Source organism: Sciurus vulgaris (assembly GCF_902686455.1).
Source record: "Sciurus vulgaris genome assembly, chromosome: 2".
In the NCBI taxonomy this organism is placed as follows: Eukaryota; Metazoa; Chordata; class Mammalia; order Rodentia; family Sciuridae; genus Sciurus; species Sciurus vulgaris.
Window position 1 is genome coordinate 64,350,183 of NC_136462.1, and position 27,435 is coordinate 64,377,617.

General features: G+C 37.6%; 1 protein-coding gene across 2 annotated transcripts in view; it reads right to left on the reverse strand.

Moving 5' to 3' along the window:
- The window catches only part of TTC6 (tetratricopeptide repeat domain 6), a 204,643-nt gene that overhangs the window by 80,436 nt on the left and 96,772 nt on the right, over positions 1-27,435 (reverse strand). For both annotated transcript variants that reach the window (XM_079119380.1, XM_079119381.1), the window contains 3 exons: positions 22,519-22,605; positions 20,543-20,617; positions 19,098-19,471 (listed from right to left, as the gene is read on the reverse strand). In XM_079119380.1, the coding sequence (XP_078975506.1) occupies positions 19,098-19,471; positions 20,543-20,617; positions 22,519-22,605 (536 nt within the window). The remainder of the gene's footprint in view (positions 1-19,097; positions 19,472-20,542; positions 20,618-22,518; positions 22,606-27,435) is intronic.

Here is a 27,435-nt window from a genome sequence, read left to right on the forward strand (position 1 = left end):
GACCATGTCTGTGTGAAAGACAAGGGAAGGGTTCTGACCCGACCCAAGGGCCGAGTAGAGTACAGAGTCCCAATCTGAGGTTCCGTAGTACCTCATACAGTCTGTGGCAGAAGTCCACCAGCCAACATCTAGGTGGAAGCTCTTGGTCAGGAGTTGATACCAACCTGCAGGACTAAGAGAATCCTAAGTACCTATGAGGAGAATGGCTGGAGATGGACAAAGTGAGTCTTGCCTAAGTGTGCGACACCAATGCAGGGTAAAACATGGAAGGCACACAAAGAAAGCTGAGTCTTTTGAAATGTATGTTAGAAAACTTTAAGAAAGGTTTTAATGGTAACTGTGGGGTGAAACTCACTCCACGAAGGTTATATACTTTGCACATTAGAATGGTCAGCCTTTGAAGTGGGATGGCCACCAGAAGGATCTTAAGACAAAAGTTCCATTGGTGAGGTCCTTTTAATAGTTGTCAGCACCCCTGGACACCCAGACCAATTACCTTGTATTGATTGCTGGCAAGAGATAATACAGGGACAGCTTCCTTGGTTGACAGACTGTCTAGAAGGACAATCCAAGTTGATGTTAGCTTAGACTATAATGGCCTCTAAAACCCAACTAAAGGGAACTAAACAGAAAAACCTGAGAATAAAAGACAGAAAGGAAACCAATTTTCCCCATGAACCAGAAGGGACGCCACCACCTTACATACCACTCTACCTGACATTCCTAAGACCACTAAGACAGCAGTCTGTCCTATCAGTCCCCTCGATGGTGGCCTCAGTGCCAGAGGCTTCCCCAGAACCAAAGACTCCACTGCCTCCCAAGACCAAGGTGGGAGACTTGTCCTAAAACCAGAGCCACAACGCAGACAAGAGCTCTCTAGATGCCCCTATGAAAGAACAGAAGACCTGTCTATGTTAACCAGGAGGGAAATGTCCAAGGCAGACGATGTCAGTCTTTCACCACCACTGATCTCTTAAACTGGAAAAATCATACTTCCTCCTCCCTGGAGAAGCCCTGGGCCATGATTGATCTGATCAGTCCATTATCCAGACCCACCAGCCCACCTGAGTTGACAGAGGAGCATAGAAGAGTGACACAAACAGCCTTAAAGTAGCTAGAGGAACATGCTCTGGACACATAAGACAACATCTAAGCCTATGTCCAGGCTCATTGCCCCAACTCAGACTCCCAGTGGGAATCCAACAAAGAGGAAGATCTCCTGAAAGTAAAGAAATATCAAGAGGTCCTCGTAGGCAGCCTAAAAGAAGAGGAAAGGAGAGCCCTAAACATGAACAAGATATCAGAAGTACTCCAAAAGCCTGATGAAAGCCCCAGCCAGTTCTATGAATGACTGTGCAGGGCCTTCCCCTTCTGACCCTTCCCTCCCTCTGATCCTGAGGCACCAGATAACCAGTGGGTAGAACAAACCCCAAGAGGCATTCACCAAAAGCTACAAAAACTAGAGGACTTGCTGGACTTTGCTAAAAGAATGCTGGTTTGCTGATTGAAGTGGCCGCCACAGTTTTCATCAACTGAGACCTAGTGGCTCAATGAGAGGAAGAGGATGGGTCTCCTTGCAGCTGCCTCCACCACTAACCCAGAGGTCGCTCAAAGTGGGGCGGGGGTCCCACCAGGAAAAAGCCAAAACAAATATCAAATCCAGGATCAGAAACAGGGCCAAAGGAAGGCCTGACTGAAGGAAATACCTCACTTGGGGACTAAGATGAAACCAAGCCGAAATGCCTACTGCCATCTAGAGGGCCACTGGAAGAAAAAAATGCCCCCAACTGAAGGCCAGTTGACCTGGACCAGGCTGCCACAGGGCTTCAAAAACTCACTAACCATCTTTGGGACAACGCTGGCTACAGATTTAAAAGTCTTTCCTGCAAAATGACATGGATGTGGGCTTCTGATATGGATATACATTGCTCCAATATGTAGATGATCTGTTGCAGGCCAAAGCAACCTGAGAAGATAGCATGAAGGGGACACAACTACTTCTCCCTCTCCTATGTGAAACTGACTACAAAGTCTCAAAGAAGAAAGCCCACATCTGTGGAAAAAAAAGGCCAAGTACCTCTGTTTCTATTTGACTCAGAGACAATGGCAACTGGGCCCTGAGAGAGAACAGACAATTCACTCAATTCCAGCCCCTTCTACCCACTATCAGATCAGAAAATTCTTGCGTGCTGCCAAATTCTGCCAGATATGGATCCCCAACTTTTCAGTTATGGCAAAACCCCTCTATGAAACTGCAAAGTGGGGGGAATGGGATCCTCTAATGTGGGAGCCAAAACAACAAAAGGCCTTTAAGGATGTTAAACAAACACTCCCCAGTGCATTTGGAGTAGAACTCCCTGACCTCACAAAGCCTTTCTTTCTGTATGTCCGTACATGGTCTGAAATAGCTATAGGGGGTCCTAACTCAAATCTTGGAACATGGCACCATCGTGGCCTGCCTGTCTGGACTCAATGATTCAAGGCTGGCCACCTTGTCTATGGGCCCTTGCAACCACAGCCCGTCTGGTTAGAGTACAAAGGACAATATTGACTGACTACTGTGAGGATAGTCAAATACCAGGGCATCTTATGGGAAAATCCACATATCCGTGTTGAAGTTGTCTAAACTCTAAACCCAGCAACTTTGCTGACCATCAGGTCTGGGCAACCTGATCACAGCTGCATTGAGGTCAAAAAGTGTTCTCTAGTTCTCCAGTAGACCAGACCTGACAGACCAGGCCCTCAAGGACCCTGATATGAAGTACTTCACAGATGAAAGCAGTTTTTAGATGACAGAATACATCTTCCTGGGTATACAATGGACACTCTGGACTCCACCACTGAGGCAAAGTCTCTCCTCACAGAACTTCAGCTCCAAAGGCAGAACTTATCACTCTGCCCCAAGAACTCCAATGGACAACAGAAATCTGTGTCAATATTTACACAGACTCAAAATATGCCTGTACCACCCTTCATGTTCACGAGAACTTATATGATAAAATGGGGCCTAATTAACTGAGGGAAAAAAGGCATAGCATATAGACCGAAAATTCTTAATCTTTTGGATGCAGTATGGGCACTCAGGATGTTGCAAGGTAGACATTGCTGGGGCCACCAAAGAGGAACACGATGGTTGCTCAGGGCAACCAAAGTGCAGACAGAGAAGCAAGGTTAGCTGCCTGCAAGAAACAGACAGGATATCCAGTTCCAGGTTAAACGTGGTCCTATTTACTGACCCTCTGACAGAATGGGAGTCAAAATATTCCCAACATGAAAGTAACTGGTTGAAGACTGAACAAGGAAGGTATCTCCCAGGAGGATAGAGGAGATTTTCTGACGGCCACATAACCATCCCTGAGACTCTAGCCCTGCCTTCAACAGACAGATCCATAGGGGAGCACACACTGGCCAAACGACACTTGAGACTGTTCTGAGTCAACATTTCTACAAAAACTAGAAATCCATGTGTAGAAGAATGAGAATAAACCCCTATCTCTCAACCTGCACAAAACTCAATTCGAAGTGGATCAAAGGCTTAGGCAGTAGCACAGAGACCCTAATAGAAGAAAAAATAGGCCCAAATCTTCACTATGTTGGCTTAGGACCTGACTTCCTTAACAAGACTCCTAAAGCACAAGCAGTAAAATTAGGAATCAATAAATGGGACATATTCAAACTAAAAAGCTTCTTCTCAGCAAAGGAAACAATCAATAATGTGAAGAGAGAGCCTACATAATAGGAAAAACCTTTGCCACATACACCTCAGAACACTAATGTCCAGGATATATAAAGAATTCAAACAACACCAAAGAAACAAATAACTCAATCAATAAATGGGCTAAGGAACTGAACAAACACTTTGCAGAAGAAGAAATGTAATCAATCAACAAACATACGATAAAATGTTCATCATCTCTTGCAGTCAGAGAAATGCAAATCAAAATTATTCCAAGGGAGCTGAAGAAACAGCTCGTGTTGCAGAGCGCTCGCCTAACATGCCCAAGGGCTGCAGTTCGAATCCCTGGCGCCTCACAGGAGGGGAAAAAAAAAAAAAAAAAAACTAAGATTTCATCTCAACTTCAGTCAAAATGGCAATTATCAAAAATACAAGGAATAATAAGTGTTGTTAAGAATGTGGGGTAAAAGGTACATTGATACATTGTTGGTGGAACTGCATATTGGTGCAGCCACTTTGGAAAGCAGTATGGAGATTCCTCAGAAAACTGGGAATGGACCCACCATTTGACCCAGCTATCCCACTCCTATACCCAAAGTACTTAAAATCAGCATACTACAGTGATGCAGCCATATCAATGTTCATAGCAGCTCAACTCACATTAGCTAGATTGTGGAACCAAACTACATGCCTTTCAATAGATGAATGGATAAAGAAACTGTGATATATATATTCAGACATAAAGAAGAATAAACTAATGGCATTTTCAGGTAAATGGATGGAGTTGGAGAATATCATGTTAAGTGAAATAAACCAACCCCAAAGGCCAATTTTTTTTCTGATAATTGAATGCTGATATACAACAGAGGGTGGGGGGTTAAGGGAAAAATGGAGGAAAGTTGGATTGTGTAGAGGGAATAGAGGAGAGGGGAGGGGGCAAGGGAAATGCATGATTATGGAATGAGACAAACATCATTACCATATGTATGATTACACAAATGGTGTGACTCTACATTATGTACAACCATAGAAATGAAAAATTGTACTCCAATTTGTGTACAATGAATCAAAATGCAGTCTGATGTCATGTTTAACTAAATAGAACAATTTTAAATTTTTTTAAATTAAAAAAGAAATAAAATACAATTAAAAAGAAAGCTCTAAGGCCATAAAGAGGGGACAACAAACTAGGGTAAAGATGACTGTCTACCACAAAAGATTATTACCACTTATGGTCCTGCTACCTAGGCACAGCACAACAATTAAGGATATAGAACTCCTGTTTACATGCTAACTGGATTATTCCCTTACAAACTGTACTGGAAATTATTACTAATCAAACTGCTACAGGCTTTGTCCTCCTATCCACACAACAGAACCAGATGCACACAGATGCACAACAGAACCAGGCTGGCCATCTATCAAAATGGCTTAGCAACAGATTACCTACTAGCTGAGGAAGGAAGGGGAAACGTGTAAGAAGTTCAACAGTTCAGACAACCACATCCAAAGAGATGACAATGGAGAGACAGTTAAAGACATAGCCAGCAGTATCAGAAAACTAGCACATATGCAACTTGGAAGGACATTAAAGCTTGGTATCCAATCTTACTATTTGGAAGATGGTTTTCAACTCTTGATGGACTTAAAAGCTTAATTGGTAGAGTAGGTATTCTGCTGTTAACCTGTTTATAGCTCCCACGTTTGGCTCCCCTCTACATTAGAACTATTGTGTCTACTATAGAAACGGCTGTCAAAAAAAAGAGAGAGAACAACTAAGTTTCTCCCATTACATAGAGCTTTAAACTAAGAGGATGATGATGATCGTCAATTTAAATAATTAGGTAACAATAATCAAAAGGGGGAATGAAGCATACTGGGTACCCCCACCCAAAAGACCTTTGCCATAATTAAGCTACTCCTCTTGTCATATCAGTCAAGACTTCGGCAGAAGGGCTCAGTGGGGTTAGACGTGCTATTTCCTGTTGCTCTGTCTTGCAAAAGTTAAGTTTAACCGCAAACTTTAGGTTACTCCTGCTTTTGTGGTAAAATGTGTAAAATGAGACAAAAAAATATGGAACAAAAAAGTACTTGCCATGTGAACCTCTAAGCTGTCCCCCCACAACTGGGTATAAAGCCCAAAAAATTTCCAAAATCTTTGTTCAGAGGAAGAATTCTTAGGCAAGAGACACCTCTGAATGCTGCAGTCAATAAACCTGTTTCCTGAAAATTCCTTGGGTGTCCAGCCTCTTCTGTCCTACTTCAGGGTGAGAAGGGAAATGCCATCCCAGAGGCGGGAGAGGACACCAACTTGAGGAAGTGGAAGGAAGAAGGAACAGACTACCAAATAAACAGCCAGACTTCACCGTTATCCAGTAAGCTATCAAATTAGATAATACAAGTATGCTTTTAAATGCTGAAAGGTTAGAATTCTTCTCAAATTCTCCATTGGCAGCACAGCTTTTATTTAGTAACATTTATCATACCTCTAGTACTGCACTAGCTACAGAGATAGGATGAACATTCTATTAAGAGGAAAAAAAAGAAACTTTTTATTTTTGGTACTGGGAATTGAACTTGGGCACTCAGACTCTGAATCACATCCCCAACTCTATTTTGTATTTTATTTAGAGGCAGGGTCTCACTGAGTTGCTTAGCGACTCACTCTTGCTGAGACTGGCTTTGAACCCAAGATCCTTCTGTCTCCGCCTCCTGAGCCCCTGGAATTACAGGCAAGCACCACAAAAAGAAGCAGTTTTTAACCCCATCATTTTGCACATGTTTACTAAGTGTATACTGTGAGAAAGACCCAATGCTAAACACTCTTAGAACAAAAGTAAGAAAAGGCTGTTTCCTGCCCTTTCCAATTCTCTCTTATCCTCTCCACAATCTAGTGCAAGCCACCATCCTCTCTTCTGTTTAGGGTACAATAGATAACTCCTTACTCCCCTGCTTCTACTCTTGCCTAATCTATCTTCCACATGGCATTTAGCATGCTGTTTTTACTAATATGTCAGATCATGTTATTCCTCCAAGATCTTCTCCTGGAACCTGGAATGCCAACCAAGTCCTTCACCATGGCCTACAAAATCCCACGTGATGATGCCCCCCAGCAGAGATCTCTGATATCACTATGACCTCATCCACACCCTATTCTTCAGCCACATTACTGAGAGCAAGTATCAAGGCCATTTGTCTTTTCTAGCCCTTTCGGACTATCTGGATTCTTCTCAATTCATGTTCAAAGGTCACTTTAGATTCATCACTTATGTATAAAAATGCATTGGATTTATGAGTATTGATCTTGTAACCTACTACTTTACTAAAATTCACTTATGAGTTCTAAAAGTTTTCTGGTGGAATTTCTGGGTTCCTCTAAATATATAATCATGTCATCAGCGAACAGGGATAGTTTGAGTTCTTCTTTTCCTATTCGTATCCCTTTAATTTCTTTGGTTTGTCTAATTGCTCTGGCTAGAGTTTCAAGGATGATGTAGAATAGAAATGGTGAAAGAGGGCATCCCTGCCTTGTTCCAGTTTTTAGGGGGAATGCTTTTAGATTTTCACCATTTAGAATGATATTGGCCATGGGCTTAGCGTAGATGGCCTTTACAATGTTAAGAAATGTTCCCACTATCCCTATTTTTTCTAGTGTTTTGAGCATGAAGCGATGCTGTATTTTATCAAATGCTTTTTCTGCATCTATCGAAATAATCATGTGATTCTTAACTTTAAGTCTGTTGATATGGTGAATGACATTTATTGATTTCTGGATGTTGAACCAACCTTGCATCCCTGGGATAAAACCCACTTGATCATGATGAATCTTCAGAAAGAGAAGTTAGGAAAACTACCCCATTCACAATAGCCTCAAAAAAAATAAAATAAAATACTTTGGGAATTAATCACACAAAAGAGGTGAAAGACCTCTACAATGAGAACTACAGAACACTAAAGAAAGAAATTAAAGAAAATCTTAGAAGATAGAAAGATCTCCCATGTTCTGGATAGGCAGAATTCATATTGTCAAAATGGCCATACTACCAAAAGTGCTATACAGATTCAATGCAATTCCAATTAAAATCTCAATGATGTACCTTACAGAAATAGAGCAAGCAATTATGAAATTCATCTGGAAGAATAAGAAACCCAGAATAGCTAAAGCAAGCCTTAGCAGAAAGAGTGAAGCAGGGGGTATCGCAATACCAGATCTTCAACTCTACTACAAAGCAATAGTAACAAAAATGGCATGGTACTGGTACCAAAATACACAGGTAGATCAATGGTACAGAATAGAGGACATGGACACAAACCCAAATAAATACAATTTTCTCATATTAGACAAAAGGGCCAAAAATGTGCAATGGAGAAAAGATAGCCTCTTCAACAAATGGTGCTGGGAAAACTGGAAATCCGTATGCAACAGAATGAAACTAAACCCCTATCTCTCACCCTGCACAAAACGCAACTCAAAATGGATCAAGGACCTTGGAATCACACCAGAGGCCCTGCATCTTATAGAAGAAAAAGTAGGTCCAAATCTTTAACATGTCGGCTTAGGATCAGACTTCCTTAACAGGACTCCCATAGCACAAGAAATAAAAGCAAGAATCAACCACTGGGATAGATTCAAACTAAAAAGCTTTCTCTCAGCAAAGGAAACTATCAGTAATGTGAAGAGAGAGCCTACAGAGTGGGAGAAAATCTTTGCCACTCATACTTCAGATAGAGCACTAATTTCTATAATATATAAAGAACTCAAAAAACTCTACACCAAGAATACAAATAACCCAATCAACAAATGGGCTAAGGAAATGAACAGACACTTCACAGAAGAAGATCTACAGGCAATCAACAGATATATGAAAAATGTTCAACATCTCTAGTAATAAGAGAAATGCAAATCAAAATTACCCTAAGATTCCATCTCACCCCAATTAGAATGGTGATTATCAAGGACACAAGCAACAATAGGTGTTGGAGAGGATGTGGGGGAAAAGGTACACTCATACATTGCTGGTGGGGTTGCAAATTAGTGCAGCCACTCTGGAAAGCAGTATGGAGATTCCTCAGAAAGCTTGGAATGGAACCACCATTTGATCCAGCTATCCCACTCCTTGGCCTATACCCAAAGGACTTAAAATCAGCATACTACAGAGATACAGCCACATCAATGTTCATAGCTGCTCAATTCACTATAGCCAGATTGTGGAACCAACCTAGATGTCCTTCAATTGATGAATGGATAAAGAAACTGTGATATATATATATACAATGGAATATTACTCCACCATAGAGAAAGATAAAATTATGGCATTTGCAGGCAAATGGATGAAATTGGAGAACATCATGCTAAGTGAGATAAGCCAATCTCAAAAAAAACAAAGGACGAATGATCTCGCTGATAAGCAGATGATGCCACATTATGTGGGGTGGGAGGGGTTAGTGTTAGGGTTAGGGTTAGGTTTAGGGTTAGGTTAGGGAGGGTGGCAAGAATGGAGGAAGGAAGGACTGTATAGAGGGAAAAGAGGGGAGGGAGGGGTCGGGGAAGGGAAAAATAACAGAATGAATCAACAACATTACCCTATGTAAATTTATGATTACACAAATGGTATGCCTTTACTCCATGTACAGAGAAACAACATGTATCCCATTTGTTTACAATAAAAAAAGAAATAAAGAACCCGAGAACCACAGAGAAAAAAAAAAAAAAAGGTCACTTTAGAAAGGACTTCTGTGTTAGGTATCTTGTTTGCATCTCAATGTTAATCCGACCCTTCTCCACCTTGCTCTCTGCCACAGGAGGCTGTTCTGTACAGGCTATATTCACAAGATCCTCTGCTGTCTGTCCTCTCATGGAGTGTGCCTAATTAGGAACCTTGATAAGGAGAAAAAGGATAGTGAATCAAGGTATCTATTCCACCGGCTCCTTCATGAAGGGTCACCTCAAATTGACTATGATCTTAGATCAAAGATAACCACTTCTTTCAAGGAAACCTTTTCTATACAACTCTTCCAAGTTCTAATAATCCTTTCTCTTTTTGTCCTCTCAAACTTAGGGGTAGAGTGACTTGACTACCTCTAGCCCCAGATACTGCATTCTCATTTGTGCTTCCCCTATACCCAGCTTCTTTATAAAATTCCCCTTTATCAGACCCTCCTGGAGTTATTCTAAGCTGAGAATGCCATTTACTACTGGGAACCTGACTGATAAAGTAATTGGTACCAGGGAACTCAGGAAACACACACACACACACATAAAGGATTCTAGGATAACCCTCTTGCCAGAGTAAAATAGAAAATAGGTAATCCACAGCATGTAGTGGTATCGCAACCGCTCAAGTCACCACCATTGCTAAGAGGGAAGGATATCCAGGTGAAAGGTGAGGTACCAGGAGATCAGGTAAGCTATCGCTTAGTCACTAGGACAACAATGATGATAAACATTGTGTAGTTGTGACTACTTTTTTCAGATCAAAAAAATAGTAGCAGTACTTATTATATGTCCAAACCCTCAAACCTATGCACCAAGGTAATGAAGCTACTGGGGAAGGAATAGGAAAATGAAACACCAGATGTGAACACCTGAGCAGACATGAATGAAGGTGAGAATTTTGAATATCCAAATTTCACTTACCTTCCTTTGACTGAAGAAACTGGCTGAAGGACTGTCAGATGCCCTATCTGTCAGAATCGGTCCCCTCCTGCATAAATATCTTTCAATGGCTACCCTGTCACATTGCTCATGCACTGTACTGGACCTGACTTACACACTCCCCAGATTCAGAAGGTGGCCTTGGGTGGGTGCTGCCCTAGCTAATGCAGCCTTGGCTAACCTACCCTGGCATATTCTAAGAGAATGAGCTTCAACATTACGATCAATCACCTGGAAGGCTTGTTAAAACAAATTTCTGGGACTCACCCGCAAAGTCTCTAATTCAGTAGACTTAGAGCGGAGCTCTAGAATTTTCACAACTAATAAGTTCCCAGATAACATTCACTGATGCACTTTGAGAAGCACTTCTAAAGAGGAATAAGCTTTAAGGTTCTGGGAAATGGAAATTGATCTGCATTATGGAACATTCCCAGTCAACTTAACCCCTGGAAATAAAAACAGAAAATGCATAAATGAGGGTGCACAGTAATCTTGGAAAGCCTTGTCAGTGCAGAAATCAGCATTGTAAAAGAGCAAACAGGGGCAGGAGAAAATGAATTTGGTTCAATTGTCCCAATGGGAATAGTAGAATTTGGGGTGGTAAATTACAGCAAAAATTGCTTTACCATTGCAGACATTGAGCACACAATAACATCAATAAGCCACAGGGACAGAATGTTAATAACTGAATCTTAACTTGAAAGAATCTGTGGCCATAACTAAATGACCACAGGTTCTCAGAGATGAGACAGATGGACAGTCTTTGATTTACATAGGTGAGAAGTATCCAGGTCTTCTAGGTATAAAGCTAACCAGTTATAACAGAGATTGACATTTACTTAACTAACTCTCAGATCTAAGCAAGTTTGCATCCAAAATCTCTCACTTGACAAGAGGGCCAAGCCATGCCCCACTGAGAAAGATGCCTGCCATGCAGCCTAGGTTTACACAGGGAATTTCCCAAAAACCTTTCCAAAGGTATGTGGAAGGAGAAATACTAAGACTTCCTGGAGGTTATTAGATACTTGCTTCCAACATATCCTGATCCACAGATTCCCTCTGCAGATGCCACTGAAGTCTATCAATCCAATGAGGGAATTATAAAAATCAGGTAATAGGAAAAATCTTAGCCTAAGACCATCTAACAGTGGATCTAGTGAGGCAAGGACCATCTTCCTCATCCCAGAATGTATAGTGGGAATGCTTGGCCAATGAAAAGACATATAGCTTGTATAAAATTACTGTGAATCACTGCAGATTTAATCAGGTGTTGATAACAACCACAACTTCAGTTCCAGATGTGGTAGGTATATTTACTGAAGCAATGAACACACCTCCTGACACCTGGTTTGCAGCTGTGGTGCTGATATACTTTCTTTTCCTTTCCTGCAATATGGGGAATCAGGTGTTTACATTTACACAGCAGGGACAATAATATCTTTTCTGTCCTGACCAGCATGTTAGCTGTCCTGCAATGTCTTAGTGATATAAAGTGCTAGGCTGAAATCCAGTCCATTTAGACTTTTGTCTACATTGCACCACCAAACCATTCTTGTTATAACCACCTGCTCCTTAAGCAGCCTTACCTTTCTCAGCAAACCTCAATCTCCCCAGTTGCTCCTTGGAATCATCCTTAATTTGTTTCTTTTCACATCCCACAAAAAACTGATGAGCAAATACTATTGGCTCTACTCCCAAAATCTATCTTAGAATCCAACCACTTGTCACCACTTAGATTGCTATTACCCCAGAGAAGCAACCACTTCTATTCTGGGTTATTTCAATAGCCTTCTCTCTGCTTCTACTACAATCAATCTATTTTTCACATAGCAACCACAGTTAGCCTTCTGGAACATAAACTATATTGCATCAATTCACTTCTCTCAACTCCCAATGTTTCCTCTTGTATTTAAGAATCCAGTGTCCTTACAATAACCTATAAATGTCACAACCCTATTCTCAAGTTCACAATGACTTCCTGGTACTCTTATGATTTCAAACTTGGCACTTACTGTGGCCCACAAGGTACTACATGGAAACATCCTTGACCTCTTCCTTGACTTTACTTCCCACCATTCTACACTCCCTCTTTTCCAGCCACATGAATTTCTATGCTGTTCCTCAAAAACAACAAGTATCCCCCAGCTCAGGGCCTTTGCACTTGCTGTTAAGTCTTCTTCAGATGTTTAAACTTCTCACTATTTCATTCCATTCAATTCTATGCTTGCATATCATTAAAGGCTTCTGGCCACTCTCTCTAAAATAGTAACCATTATACTGCTTTATTCTTATTCATAACATTTATTACTCTCTCAACATCATTCATTAATATTCTCTCCCTCTCCTTCCCTCTTTCTCTCTCCCTCTTCTCCCTCTCCCCTTATTTCCCACTAGAATATAAGCTCTATGAGAACAGGAAGTTTGTTAGCCTTGTTCATGCCCTGTTTCTTATCCAGAATAGTGTCTGGTATGTAGTAGGTGCCCAATAAATTTACATTGAACAAATGAATGGCTGAACTCATTTATTCATCAAATTATTGATGAGTTCCTACTATGTATCATAATTCAATTAAAGAAACTGAGTTATGTCCTCTTCACTCTGAGCTTACGAACTTGACCTTCTTTGAAAATAGAAAAGTTATCGGACTTGAAACCATCCCTCATTTTCATATAACCAAAAAAAACAGAATCACATGCACCAGTCTCCCCTCTGTTTTTACTGGTAGATGTGTCCTCCTTTAAGTTCCATTTGTGTCACTAGTATTCTGTATTTCATCCACTTTTGCCTTCCTGAGGGCTTCACTCTTTCAATAACTCCTGATTTTTCCATATCCGCTCTTCTCCCTCCACTGAATCATTCACACCAGCACATAAAAATGCTCTGTCATCGCTCATTAAGAATACACTAAACATCTACACAGAGTTATGATTCTGGTATGATGGTAGAATCCCCTACAGTACATCCCTTCTGTTCATAACAATAATGAACTGAAAAGTTACTAAAAAATTGACTGCCTGAGGATTCTGAAGAGTAAACAAAAGCAGGCACTCTGAATGGGAGTCAAAACTTGGTCAAGCAGTCCTTATGGGATAAGCTTCCCAATCATTTGTCCTTTTGTGTTTTTGTATCAGGGATAAGCTATGGTTCAAAGCAGCTGGTTGCATGCACTTAAACAGCAATAGATACTCTGAAATTTTACTAGACAGAGAAATTGTAGAAAGAAGTTCAGAAGGGCCAAAGCAAAGAAGAAACTCCAGAAGAAAGGGAGTTGAATCCTTGAGGGGATCTTCTAGTTCTATATTTGAACCCATATGTATCTCAGCCCAAATCCTGAACCATTCATGCTCTCGTGCTACATCATGGAATGATGTAGCAAAGGTTAGAGGACTGAAAACTAAAAGAAGAGTGTAACTTGAAACAGTCACTTAACCACTTAAAAGAGTTTTAAAACCAACCAAACGCCTAAGCTGAAATTGTTAAAATTTAGTCCTGAGGTTCCATAAATTAAGATGGGAAAGAAAAAGAATAAGTTAGATACCCACTTTTCACATTCAGATTTTAAAAAGAAATAATGAAAGAAAAAAAGAAATTCACCAGCTATTAGGGAAAGATAAACATTTAGAATCCTAGATTCTGAAAGGAATATATGTTCTTATAAAAGTACATAAAACAGTAACATGAACATTTTCAAGTTTTTATAAAAGCAAAAAGTATTCTCATGATCTCAAAGTAATCGACCTTGACAAAAATTGAAATGTCCTTTAACCTTTTTTTTCTGGTCAGGGGATATAGATGATAGATGGAACTGAGGTCCACATATGTATGCATGGCTTCATGTACTGCTATTGGACACCAGTTTAGAATAGCAAATGATGTGAATATTTAGTAAATTTCCTTTTTTTTTTTTTTTTTGGTTGTAGATGGACACCATAACTTCGTTTTTTATTTATTCATTTTATAAGTGGTGCTGAGGATCAAACCCAGTGCCTCACGTGTGCTAGGCAAGCACTCTACCACTGAGCCACAACCCCAGCCCAATATTTAGTAAATTTCTTAATAAATTATTCAAGCTTACTCTGATGGCAGAGGTCCTAGAGTTATGTCTTTTTATCATCCTCACTGAGCTCCATAAACACCTAAACATTTGATTCCATAATATAAAACATCTGTCATACACAACTAATTAAAACAAATAAAAAATTTTTAAAAAAATTTTTTTAAACAAAAATTTTTAAAAATTATATTAAAAAAACATTTCTTATGATGTACTCCAGGAAAATAGGAATATGTATATACATGAATCATAAAATTTTAACCAATGACACATATGTGCACACAAAACAAATTCTAACTAAAGTAATTATTTCAAACACACCCCTTACTATTTGTTCATACCTGCTTACTTCTTGGTTTTTCTCCTAATACTTTCCAACTAGAGAGCAAAAACAACTCTAAAGTTTTAAGAAAGATTTATGAAAGAAAAACTTGAAATTGAAAACAAAAATTTTCATTTATTTTTTGCATGAATTGGGGTAAGACCAATATGTTTAATTGGTAGGGCCCTTTGATCTACTCAGAAATATAGCTATAATAAATGAAAATACATTCTAAGAATTCCTACCTTTCACATCATTGTCCCAAGAGACTTTTAAAATAGGAAATAAGAAATGTCTTTTCAATTAAAATACATGTTTATTCAGGAAAAAAATTCAAAAAATATGGAAGTGGTTGGCACAGATACATGCCTATAATCCCTAGTCCATAAACTGAGGCAGGAGGACTACAAGTTGGAGTCCATTCTGGACAACTTAACAAGACCCTGTCTCAGAATCAATGATAAAAAGGGATACAAATGTAGTTAGATATCCTGGGTTCAATATTCAGCACCCCCCCACACACACACACAAATACAAATGGGCATAAAGTCTCAGCCTACCCCATCTGACCAATTCTCTATAATCCAGAAAGTTACTGCAACAGTTTGATGTATAAAATTCTAGACTTTCTATACAGATATAAAAACACAATTTACAAACATATACTCATATACATAGATTTGTTAAAATGTATTCCCATATAAACATTCTAAAATATGTTGTGGCTTGATAGGCTTGCTGTACTTTCTAAATTTCTTTACAATAAACTTGTGTTATTTTTACTACCAAGTAAGTATAATACTTTAAAGAAAACAAGAACTTGCTACACAACTTTCTAGAAAAACATAAAAAGCAAATGCAGATGGTGAATGAACTTTTACAAGGAAAAGTTATAGTCCCAGATCATTGAAGTTAAATAGTCCAAATAAAAAAGAAAGATCAGAAAAGAAGACTTGCTGTTTACTTCCACCCCAAAAGGGAAATATTTCTTTATGTATTACAGGTCTAGACCTATGTTTTCACAGCCATGAGTGTGGTTACTGGGAGGAACCAAGGTAAGTCAACCTGCTATCTCACCTGCCAGTATGAAAAAGTCAGGCTGTCAAGTCAGAATACATAATGAGTTTGCAATGAGATGTGAGACTATTTGAGGAAACAAATAATTGTTTAAACAGTTTAAATGGTTTGCTGAAAATGTTTCCTTTGTGCAAGAATAAGGTTGATTTTACTACGTGAATTATGGGATCTTTGAGCTGAAGGTTACTTCAGAAATCATGTGGATAAGCTCCACCTCTCCCAGATGGGGAAACAGCAGAAGAAATTGAGTAGTTTGGGCTGGTCACCAAGGACCTAGCGAATGGGATTAGAATTCAAATATATAGGTTCCTGACCCAAAGGAAAAATAAAAACAACCAAGGAAAATGTGTCATATCCTGCTGGGAGCGGGCCGAGGGATAAACTCTGCCTCTCTTGGGGATTTAGCAACAAGATGGGCCCAGAAAACCAAGACTGAGATCACAGACTGACTTTCAGGAGCAGGTCATACAAGGCTCTGATAATGGAAGTATGGACTAAAGGCAATTATTCTAGAATGGGACCCAGGGAGAGGAGTTTATGGGTATAAGCAAACCATCAGCAAAAGGGCAGGCCTACATCTCAGATCAAGGATGTTACTCAGTTCTGGAAGCCAGAGCACTGACAGAGATCCAAGAGACTAGCAATTCACAGACTCCCAGGTAAGCAGGAAAACCATGGGTATAGGAAGTCAAGGCAGACAGGTCATCAGTGGGAATGGTTCACTGCTTGCTCAATCTGTCGAGGAAAGTTTCTTCTTGTAGCTCCCTGATTAGTCTCTTAACACTGGGCTTAAGGACCACAGCAGAGGGAAACCTGAAGAGAAAGAATAAAGCTGCAAAGTTAGTACAGGTATACAGCATCCAGCCAAGACCTAGCTGAGGGTGGAGGCAATAGGGGTAACCTATAGCAAGAAGACTGAAGAGATAGGCATGAGTCTAGGTCTTTAATCTGCTCAAATGGCCTTCTGCAGGAACTCCTTTTCAGAGTCAAGATTTGACTTGTTACATGAGAACACATGAAGTCTACCTCTAACCATTAAAAGAACCCACCAAGAAGAGCTGTGATTCAACAAGCTTATAGGTTAAACAGGAAATGGTAAGAAGACTATTTCTGAGTTACCAAGTTAAGGTTAGTGAAAAAGATCTTCTACTATAGGAATAAAACTACTTTTAAAGTTATTCCAGGAGCTGGGGTTGGGGCTTAGTGGTAGAGTGATTGCCTAGCATGTGTGGCCCTGAGTTCAATCCTCAGCACCACATAAAAATAAACAGAATAAAGGTCTAAAAAAAAAAGTTATTCCATAACTTGTTTTGAACTAATGATTATTTCCTACCTACATTTAGGTGGTAAATTAATTTGAGATTTAAAAAGAAAGAAAGTTGTATTAATGTGCTTTATTGGATAAACACTGCACAGTTTGTTTTATTGCCACCACCAAAAGGCTCATCGTATGGTCCCTGTCATGCCTGTTGGCAGCATATACAAATTTTAAATCAGGCTATTAATAAAGGCAAATAATCTCTTTCAATGGTAAAACTTTATACCCAAAATGATAAAGAGTCCATATGCAGAAAAACAACCCACAGAAGCAGTGTTTAATCTATTATATCCTTTCCATAGAAATCACCTAAGTCCTTTAGTCGGATGAAGATTCATAATACTTTGAAATCAGTAAATGTACCAAAAACATATAAGCAAACTTCTGGTTCTGATTTAAAATGTTTTTTAACTTAGAGAAATCTACCTAAAACCTCCTAAAGATGGCCTAACAAAAAAAGCTTCCACATACAACTTTTATTGCAGAAGAGAAAGGAAAGTATACAGAGATCTCAGGATGGCATGGCATTCTCCTCTGCAGTTGGCCTCTGTTCACTCTGTCACTCACACTTAAGTGTTATGCCCCAGTGTTCAAAAATAATAAGTAATCAACCACACCAAAAGATAAGGGACTTTTTTGCAGAGCCTGAAAGTCTTTATAATAATAAAGTGAACACAATTTTTTTTTATTTCCTTATCATGAGGGAAGTTTTTACTTTTCAAAAGGACATAAGTTTAATAAACCCTATATCCAGGGATATCTAAAGAGAAATAAAGGAACTTTTGAAAATCATTTTGCACAACACTTTGGTTATAAGAAAGTGATGCAATGGTGTTTTACTTGGCCATAAAGATGAATGAAATTATGGCATTGCCAGTAAATAAATGAAACTGGAGAATATCATGTTAAGTGAAATAAGCCAGACTCAAAAAATCAAAGGTCAAAAGGTTTCTCTCATATAGCAGAAGCTAGAGCAAAGTAATGAGAAAAGGGATAGGGGGAATCGAATCTCACAAGAATAGAGGGAAGAGCAAAGGAGTAAAGAAAAGCAATTGAGGGGGAGGAAGGATGGGTTGGAAAGAGAAAGAAATACAGAGTGAATTTGATAAAATTATGCTATGTACATGTATAAATATGCCACAATGAACTCCACCTTTCTGTATATCTGTAAATCAAATAAATAAATGAAAGAACAGTAGAGTTGAAGAAAGGGAATGGGGGAGGGAAAGAGGAGGCACTAGTGACTGAAATGCAGCAAATTAAATTCCATACATGTACGATTATGTCAAAAGGAACCCAACTAGTATGCATAACTATAATGTACTAATAAAAGCATAAAAAAAGGATTCTGATTTAATTGGTCTGAAGTACAGTGAAAAATAAATAAAGAAAAAGAAAAGAAGTGATATTCTGCAAACACTTAAACATGAACATACCTCGAGTTTTTCACTTGCTGATTTCAGGTCCCTCCATATTTTTAAATATACTAGCTATTATTACCTCCAAGTAAGGAGAAAATTTATTTTTGTGTGTTGATCTCTGAAGAAGGGCTCAGAACATACAAAACCCAGTTTGTCTAGATATTTATTTCTCATTCAATAAAAAGCTAAAATTTGAAAACAGTTAAATACCAGAAATCTATTTTGATTTTTGAATGGGTGGTATTCGTTTGGAGTAGGAGTTGGTTTTTCATACCCAACTACATCTAACAAATAAGTTCTTAGATTTTTTTTTTCTTTCCACTGAGCAACTTCATTCAGTCATCAAACTGATTTTTATCCCAAATCATATCCCCACTTTATAGTTTGAGCCACTCACATATTAATACTATGAAACATCCACATATTTTTAAATTTTTGAGGGATTGAACCTTTAGTTCAGCATATTTTCACTGCTAAGTAAGATAATAAAACTTCACTGGGTGAAATTATAAAATTGAGGCCAAAGCCACAATATATTTCTTAAATTATAAAATAATATAGCTTGAACGGGACCTTTGAATTGTTTTGGGAGGCTTGGCTAACTCTTCATACACACTGGTAAGCTTGAGCATTTTCAGTCTTTTCTTCCATTTCATCTTCTTTTTCTTGGGATAAATAATGTAAGTAATGCCAGCTTTTTTCGATGCTTCAACGAGAGAGAGAGACACATCTTCAAAATGGCTCTTGTCCTGAGTGCTCTCCAGGAGTTCATCTATACTTGCTCTCATAGAGGGGGGCTCTTCTGCCTTATTTTGCTCAGCGAGCTGGAGCTCCAGGGCCCTTCTTTTCTGGAACATCAACACTCTCAGATTGCGTCCAATGTCATCCTTGATTTCTAATGATTTGGTGGTGAACTTCTTTCTCAATTCAACTGCAGATTTTGCTCTCTTAATAAGGAAAAAAAGAAGTGAAAAAAGTATACAATCAATTCAGTTGCTCCACATTAAAAATTAATTCATTATAGTTACTATTAATATAGTTTGAGCACTTTTTTGAAAATGTTTTAAATCTTGTATTAATGAATTAGATAGAAGAGACAGATAGTAAAACAGGCAGACAGTTAAGGAAATGGGATCCATAAAGGCTTCTCTAAATATAAAGTCCACTCTATTAGATTAACCTGTAGAAGCAAATTCCAAACATTCCAGCCAACTCCTTTGTCCCAGGGCAGTGGGAAAATGAAGGCAAGACAGAATTGAGTGAATGCTACAGACTCAAGCTGATTAGCACAGATTTTGCCCAATAGCTTTGGTACTTCCCCAACATCTGATTAGCATAAATATTGATCAATGCCACTACCCAGTAGCTATATAAGTCCCTAGACTAGTACATTCAAGTGACAACTCGGGCCAGGTCCCCTCTCGCCCTGAGGAAGCTCTCTTTTCTTCTCACTTGAATAAATTCTACTCTTTTACGCTCACTCTTCCGCGTCCGTGGATTTCATTCTTCAAATTCATGAGACAAGAACCTGGAAAGAGGGCACTGGCTGGCAGCTGGGGTCTGCTGCAGTGCTACAACAGCAGAAGCTGAAAATCTGGTTTCAATTATAATCATTGAAACTCTAATACTCATTATTCATAAAAGAAAAAGAATTTCTAATCCTTTGATATATCATTTCCTGCTTATTGAGGCACTATAAATAAATTTATAGCATTTTATTTTACTAATAAATAATGTGTTATAGAGATATTTTTTATAGTGAATTTAGACCCAAATTCCAAACAACAATTTCATACAAACTAGTTATGTATCTAAGATGTACCAAAGTGCACTAGAGATCTTGACCATCCATGACATTGTATTTCCCCATCTAGGGAAACTATATTTGACTCAAAATATAATTACAAATAGAGACTAAAATATGAAATATATATGAATGCTTTTGAAAAATCATAAGGCAATTATTATTGCTAGAAAGAAACACTTCTTTTGAATAATAAAAGCTGAAATTACAATACCTTCAATTGTATAGGTTGTGTACTGCAACGTTTTGGGATATTGTCAAATGATGCAGATTTTCTGAGTAAGAAAGGCTGCAAAATAGTTGAATAAGAAATATTTATTAACCATAGTCACGACTTGGTTAACTAAAATGTCATATGACAGTTGGCTAATAATAATTGTGTAGGTAAATTAATGAAATGTAAAAGTACTAATTAAAACAGGTTCTTACTGATTTTGAAGTCACTGACTTCTTGAAGAGGTAGAGGATTTAAAGTCCATCAATTAACTCAGCAAAATATATAATAAAGAGAATTATCTTATTAATTCTCTAATCACAGCAACCTCAATCTTTTACTTCAGGGGATCACATAAATATTATATATTACTATAATGGCACCAAGACTATTATATTTAAAGAGCTGGAAAACTCTACTGTACTAGAGTGGAAAATACAAAGGAAATGTTATATTCCATGCCCTCAGACAGGATAATAGTGCAAACAGCAAAAGATAAATCTGTAATCCAAAACACCTGTGGCAATGACTGTAAAGATGGCAGAAATCATGTGTAAAAAGAATGCAGAAGAGGGAGAAACCAGTCCTGAACAGGTAGGAATCCGGATAGACCAGCTTAAACAGGAAGCATTAGAACTACTATGTGAAGACAGCAACACTTCTGTAGACTGGGAAAGGGTAGAGAATATCCCAGGACAAGGCAACAGCCTCAGCAAGCAGAAAATGTCCAGGTGACAGGAATATCAGTCCATGAGGCTCCTGGTGTGGTCAGAGTACAGCACACATGGAGGTTATATGGAAGTAGAGGTAAAATAGGAGGTAAGAAAAATATAGAGGAGGCCAGGTTAGGAGGCTTAGTTAAGCACTCTGACTTCATTCTATTTGATAAGTAGATTTGTTGAGTTTTTCTGAGTCAAAAATGACATACTCATACCTGTTTTAAGACTATAGCAGGATAGACTCAAAGAAGCAGCTACTAAAAATGAGAATATATAATCGGTAGATGCAAGTGATGCTACCACCACAATCTAAAAAGTGTAAATGGCTTTCCAACCTAGAAAAGTGTCATTTATTGATTCAATCTTTTTTTTTTTTTTTTTTTTTTAAGAAACAGTTACTGCTGTAGGTGTTGTAGATAGAACAGTGGACATGAATGGTATAACCCCAGGCTGCTGAGGAAGAAAAAGATCAAACATACATGGCGGAAAATGTTCACTGAGTGCTATCAAGAAGCCAGCAAAACAGTGATCCATATGAGAAGTAGGACCATCCCCTTCTGAAAAGAGTATTCCCTGACTGTGGGGGACAGCGCAGGAAGCCCAGAGGTGTATTTAACCTAGTTAGCTGACTAGAAAAGGGGTTTGTTTCAGGGCACACACCCAAGATATCATCAAGGGGAGTAGAGGGCTGAAGGCACTGTGAAGAAAAATGAAACTTTCCTGTTTGTCCCCCATAAAGTTCAGGCATTACTCAGCCTCTGCCCTCAATCACTACTTCCTCTGCCCTCAATCATTATTTCCTTTCTTTCCAATCGTATTTGTTACTCCATAAGCTTACTTAGGTAACTGTAGAGATACTGGAATCATGAGTATGCATCTAATCACCATTGAGAGCCATCAGTTTTAGTCTGCTTCACGGCCAGAAACGGTTTCTCTATTCAGTCAAAAGGCTCATACACGTGCTCCTTTAATCATTCAAGTACAGGCAAGAATGAGAAGGAAAACTGGAAATTTTAGAAAAACTCACAGCAGATATGCTGCCATTGATTCATGAATAATATCTTTGGAGTGTCATAAAGACAGCATATTTGAGAAAGTGAAGATGTATCCTTTATAAAGATACCACTGGCTAGTCTAAGCCATTTCCCAGAATGTGGAAGTACCAAGAAATCACTTCTGGAATTACTAGAAATAATTTCTGGACTTGTAGGCAGATAGAGTAACCAATCCATAGCTCAGAACTAAAATCATACATACCTTACTTATTCTGTAATTATCTAAAGTGATATTCTCCTCGCTTTCAGACAAAATTTTCTCGGTTAAAATTCTGCTTGTTTGAACACTCTGTGATAAAAGATAAGTTTTAAATTATCTTGTGAAATACATTTAAATGCCTGTGATTACTGTAACTTCAGAATACAACATTATTACTATTACTAATTTTTTTTAAATTATGGAAGAGGTAGAATTCTAGAAAACACTTTCTAAAGATGCATTAATGTCCAGTTATGGCCTCAGTATTTGACCAAACCCAGAGTTTGGCTTCAGCATTTAGCCAAATGGGCATTTTTGTATTATTTCTGACATCCTTTATCTCCAGTGATCAATGACCATATGTTCTCATAAGTTAGCTTTGAATTTATTTAGCATATCAACATGAGGACTATGAATAAGACATATTATCTGGATTTATGGTAAATAAATAAATATTCATTTTCAAACACAAGCAAGCATTCTAAAAATGAATTGGAATGAAAATTTCCTTCAATGTTTTATACTTTGAATTCTATCCATTGATGAAATTATAATACATATGCTCTGTCTATATATAGAGAGAGTGAGTCACAGGATTGTCTACAATAATTACAATTATTAAATATGTTACTTCCCTATCTTATAATGATTTGGATACACAGAAAAAAACAATAAAAGGTCTAAATTTGACAGCCTGGTGGATTCATCGATTAGGTGGATTCATGTTAAATCATGCTGTGACTTTACTTGTTTGCTGAAATCCATAGGCCCCAAAATCTAATATTTCAAATTGAAATAAAATAAATAAAATAATCACTTTAAAAGATTTCAAATTCAATAAAATAATCAGCTGTTTTAAAGTATCATGTAATTATCGCTGACAATGGGGAAGGCAATGGATAATTTAGGAATCATCGGTACTGAATTTTTGTTCACCCTTTTGTTTTTTGTTTTGTTTCATTTTGTTTTGGTACCTGGGATTGAACCCAGGGGCTCTTAGTCAGCCACATTTCCAGCCCCTTTTCTTATATTTTATTTAGATACAGGGTCTCAATGAGTTGCTTAGGGCCTCAGTTGCTGAGGCTGGCTTTGAACTTGTAATCCTCCTGCCTCAGCCTCTTGGGTCCCTGGGATTACAGATGTGTGCCACTGTACCCAGACTTCTGTTATATTTTTAGGAAATAGCTGGAGCACAATGTAAAATTAACAGAATTACTAAATAGGGACAGGGGTTGTGGCTCAGTGGTAGAACACTTGCCTGGCACATGTGAGGCACTGGGTTTGTTCCTCAGCACCACTTAAAAATAAATAAAATAAAGGTATTTTGTCCATCTACAACTAAAAAAAAAATTAAAACAGAGAATTATTAAACATAGCAGAAAGATACTTGAATGCTTTCACCATCCTTCTGAAATGACAAACTACATTTTGTACAAGAGATTTTGGAACTATTTTGTGCTTGTACAAGATATTAAAATATAATGAAATAGCAGGTATTACACATTTAAAATGATACTTTTAATGAAACAAGGACAAAACCCTTAACACCATATTTTATGATAGCAAAAGAGCAGAGCTTATTAACAGTTAATGGTTATTTTAACAAGAATACAGTTCAAATGTTGGAACTTTGGAACTTGCCAAGATATTGTCCAAGAGTGCAACTGTAGTTATTGTTTGCATGACATCCAATACAAAAATTTATCATCAGATCAATGCATGCTCATCACCTGTACGTGCAAGACACCATTCTAGAGGCTGGAGGTGCAGCAAGGAAAAAACAAAGTGCTGCTTTCATGGAGCTTACATCCTATATGAAGGACAGATACAGTAAACATGTGCTGTTGATCCATATTATTTGCAGTAATTACCTTCTGTAAAATCACTGCAAGCACTGAATTAGTGAGCATTGCTCGTTGGGAAGTGAGTATCTGGTTTTCTTCACTCATCAATACATTACCTTATTTTATGAGTTTTCTATTTAAATACACCTTGTTTAATATATACTGTCGACTCATTACCAATGAACTCATGACCTACAGCACTACAGCTTATGCCTGAAGGAAGCTGATCCAAAATGCTTATTTTCTTTGGAAGGTACATTGCAGCCTTCTTTCCTTTAGGAACGCTCGCCAGCTCTTCAGCACCATGTTTGGGGACTGTTTGAAACACACGTGACATTTCATATAGGTACTTAAACTGAGGACTTGTATCTTTTTACATTTTATCTGTTCTTTCATTCATCAGATAACTACATGTTGATCATCTCTATGTGCAAGCTCGTATTCTAGAGGCTGGAGGTGCCACAATAAAAAGCTAAGTTGCTTGCTTTCACGAAATTTATATGAAATGTGAAAAGACACAAGTCTTTGGTTTAAACAAGTCCATTAAGTGCCTAGTGGGATGAATGAGAAGAATGACAGTGTCTGAGTACTTATTACCAGTACCTGATAATGACAAAAAATAGAAATAATGATTAAAAATAGAATAGAATACTAGATTCTAGTAATGATAAATGATTTTTTTTAAAAAAAGAATTTTATGCCTAGTCCAATTGGAATGCAAGAGGCAGGGCAAAAGAAATAATACACATCCATGAGTACAAGGACTCCAAAAATTGATTACCCACAGACCCTCCCAGAAAAAATTAGTTAAAAATATAATAAGCAAAACAAAAATGACAGAAGGGAATAATATAAGAAAATAGTGATAAAAAAAATCAGTAAAGCTTCTAGCTAACTCTGAGTTATTATGATGCATTAAGTAAAAGTTAAAAGCTATCAGAAATTGAAATATTTAATGGACTCATGTGGCAGATCACAGGAAGGAGTAAAGTAAAATGTTTTTAAGTGTCCTTTAAGGAGGAAAGATATGGATTCTGTTGATTTTTGATGTGCTTAAATATGTGTGAGAATTTTTTTTAAATAGCAATGAAAAAGTGAAATCAGAATATATTATATCCAGGTCACTGAATTTAAATAAAAAGGGGAAGATACAAAAAAAAGTTTAAGAAATGGAATAAAAGGAAAAAATAAGAGACAGAATCAACAAAAAACATAACTGACAAAACAAAAAATACCAGTAATCACAAAATATAAATAGGTTAAATTTGCTTTTTAAAAATTAGGAGTACATAGATTTTTATATCTAAATACCACTTTCCATTCACAAGAACCAGGAATCTTCAAAGAATGATCCAGTTTCATTCTGGTGAATAGAACTAGTGAGTCTGAGCCATCTCCTTGTGCCAGAAATTCTGTTGGATCCTTTTTTCTCCTGGAAATGGGAAACGAACAAACTCCTCCAGTACTGATTTTCTTTTGGATCGCCATTCCAATGGGCTACTCCATGATCACCAGTTTTCACTAATCCCATTCTTGGTACAATTTCTACTTTTTATCAGACAATTTTACCTAGTCTCAACACCCTACATTCACACTTTCCTATAAAATACATGCCTACTCTATAAACAAACATAAGTTAAGAAGCACTGTATTCATCTAACACTCCCTCCTATATCAGTTCAAGTAAAAGCAAATGCCAACAGTAAAGGATAAAGAATAGGGAATAGGCAGGGGGAAACCTCCAACAATGATGCCATTCTGATATCTGAGAAAAGGGATGAGAGAAGGATTAGATGGGAAGAGCTTTAGACCACAGAGCAGTTCTGAGAAAGATCTAAGTGAAAGGTCCTGAGCCAAAGTTGTCCACAAAAGCAATCCCACATCAAGCAGGAATGTGTCAGTTCTGCCAACAACTTTGGGTTCCATCCCTGGCCAGGAGCAGCTGAGAGTAAGCATGGCCTTAGAGTGAATATCATGGTAGATCTACAGGACAGCACCTAGAGGTTGGCAGTAAGCATGCTCCTCTAACAGATTCTCTTGAAAGAGATGTGAGATTTCCATGGATGCCACACCTACCGATGCAAATTAATAGTCACCCATCTTTTGCATTAAAGCAATCTTTTTATATACTTATATTTTTAACCTTCTCTTTTTAGTTCATGGTATCTTTATACACATTTTTCCTTAAGTAAATGAAAACATTAGACTGTGCTAGAAAGAAAAAAAGGATATGAAAATATACACATTAATCTTCCAAGGTTTTAAATATACATACACTTGGTCCAGAAATTCCAAGCAGAAAAACACATGTGTACAATATATATGTTCAAGGATATTTTAAAAGAAAAAAATCAAGATGCAGAAAAATATAAATTGCAATTCTGTATGTGTAAAAACATTAACTTGCATAACACATATGACAATGTAAACTTCTGAATTGCTACAAAAATGCACTTACCAGTAGTTAACTTCAGGGAAAGGGGAACTGAAGGATAGTATTCAAGTTGAGAAATGTTCTATGCCATATACGTCTTTATTTTTGAATTTTTGCTACAAGAAAACATTCATATGCTACTTGTCCATTTTGTTAAGTATTAATAGTTCTTGCCATTAAAAATGGCATGATTATGTTGCTAAAGAAAATAGTGGTCTTTTAACAAAAGACAAAACAGAATATTTTTAGACAAAAACTACCAAGTAAAATAATACTTGTAAGGCCAAATTAACCATACGCTACTGATACAACACATCAAAAACAAAGAAATGCAACAAAGAAAGGAATAAAATGAAAATATTCCTGAACACAAAAAGGAAATAAAACAGGAATTAACAAATTATAGCAGAATTTAAGCATTAAATAGGCCAAATTAAATCACTTAAATTTAATTAGAGATGAAATATATAAATTCATAATTTTAAAATTCATAGTAAAGATAAAATGATTTCTTATCACACTAAGTAAACATATGAAGAAATGAACAAAACACAATTTCATTCAAAACCCCCAATTAATCAAAGTCGTTATTAGATCAAATGAAAGAAATACACCACTAAAAAATGGACTTATATCATAACA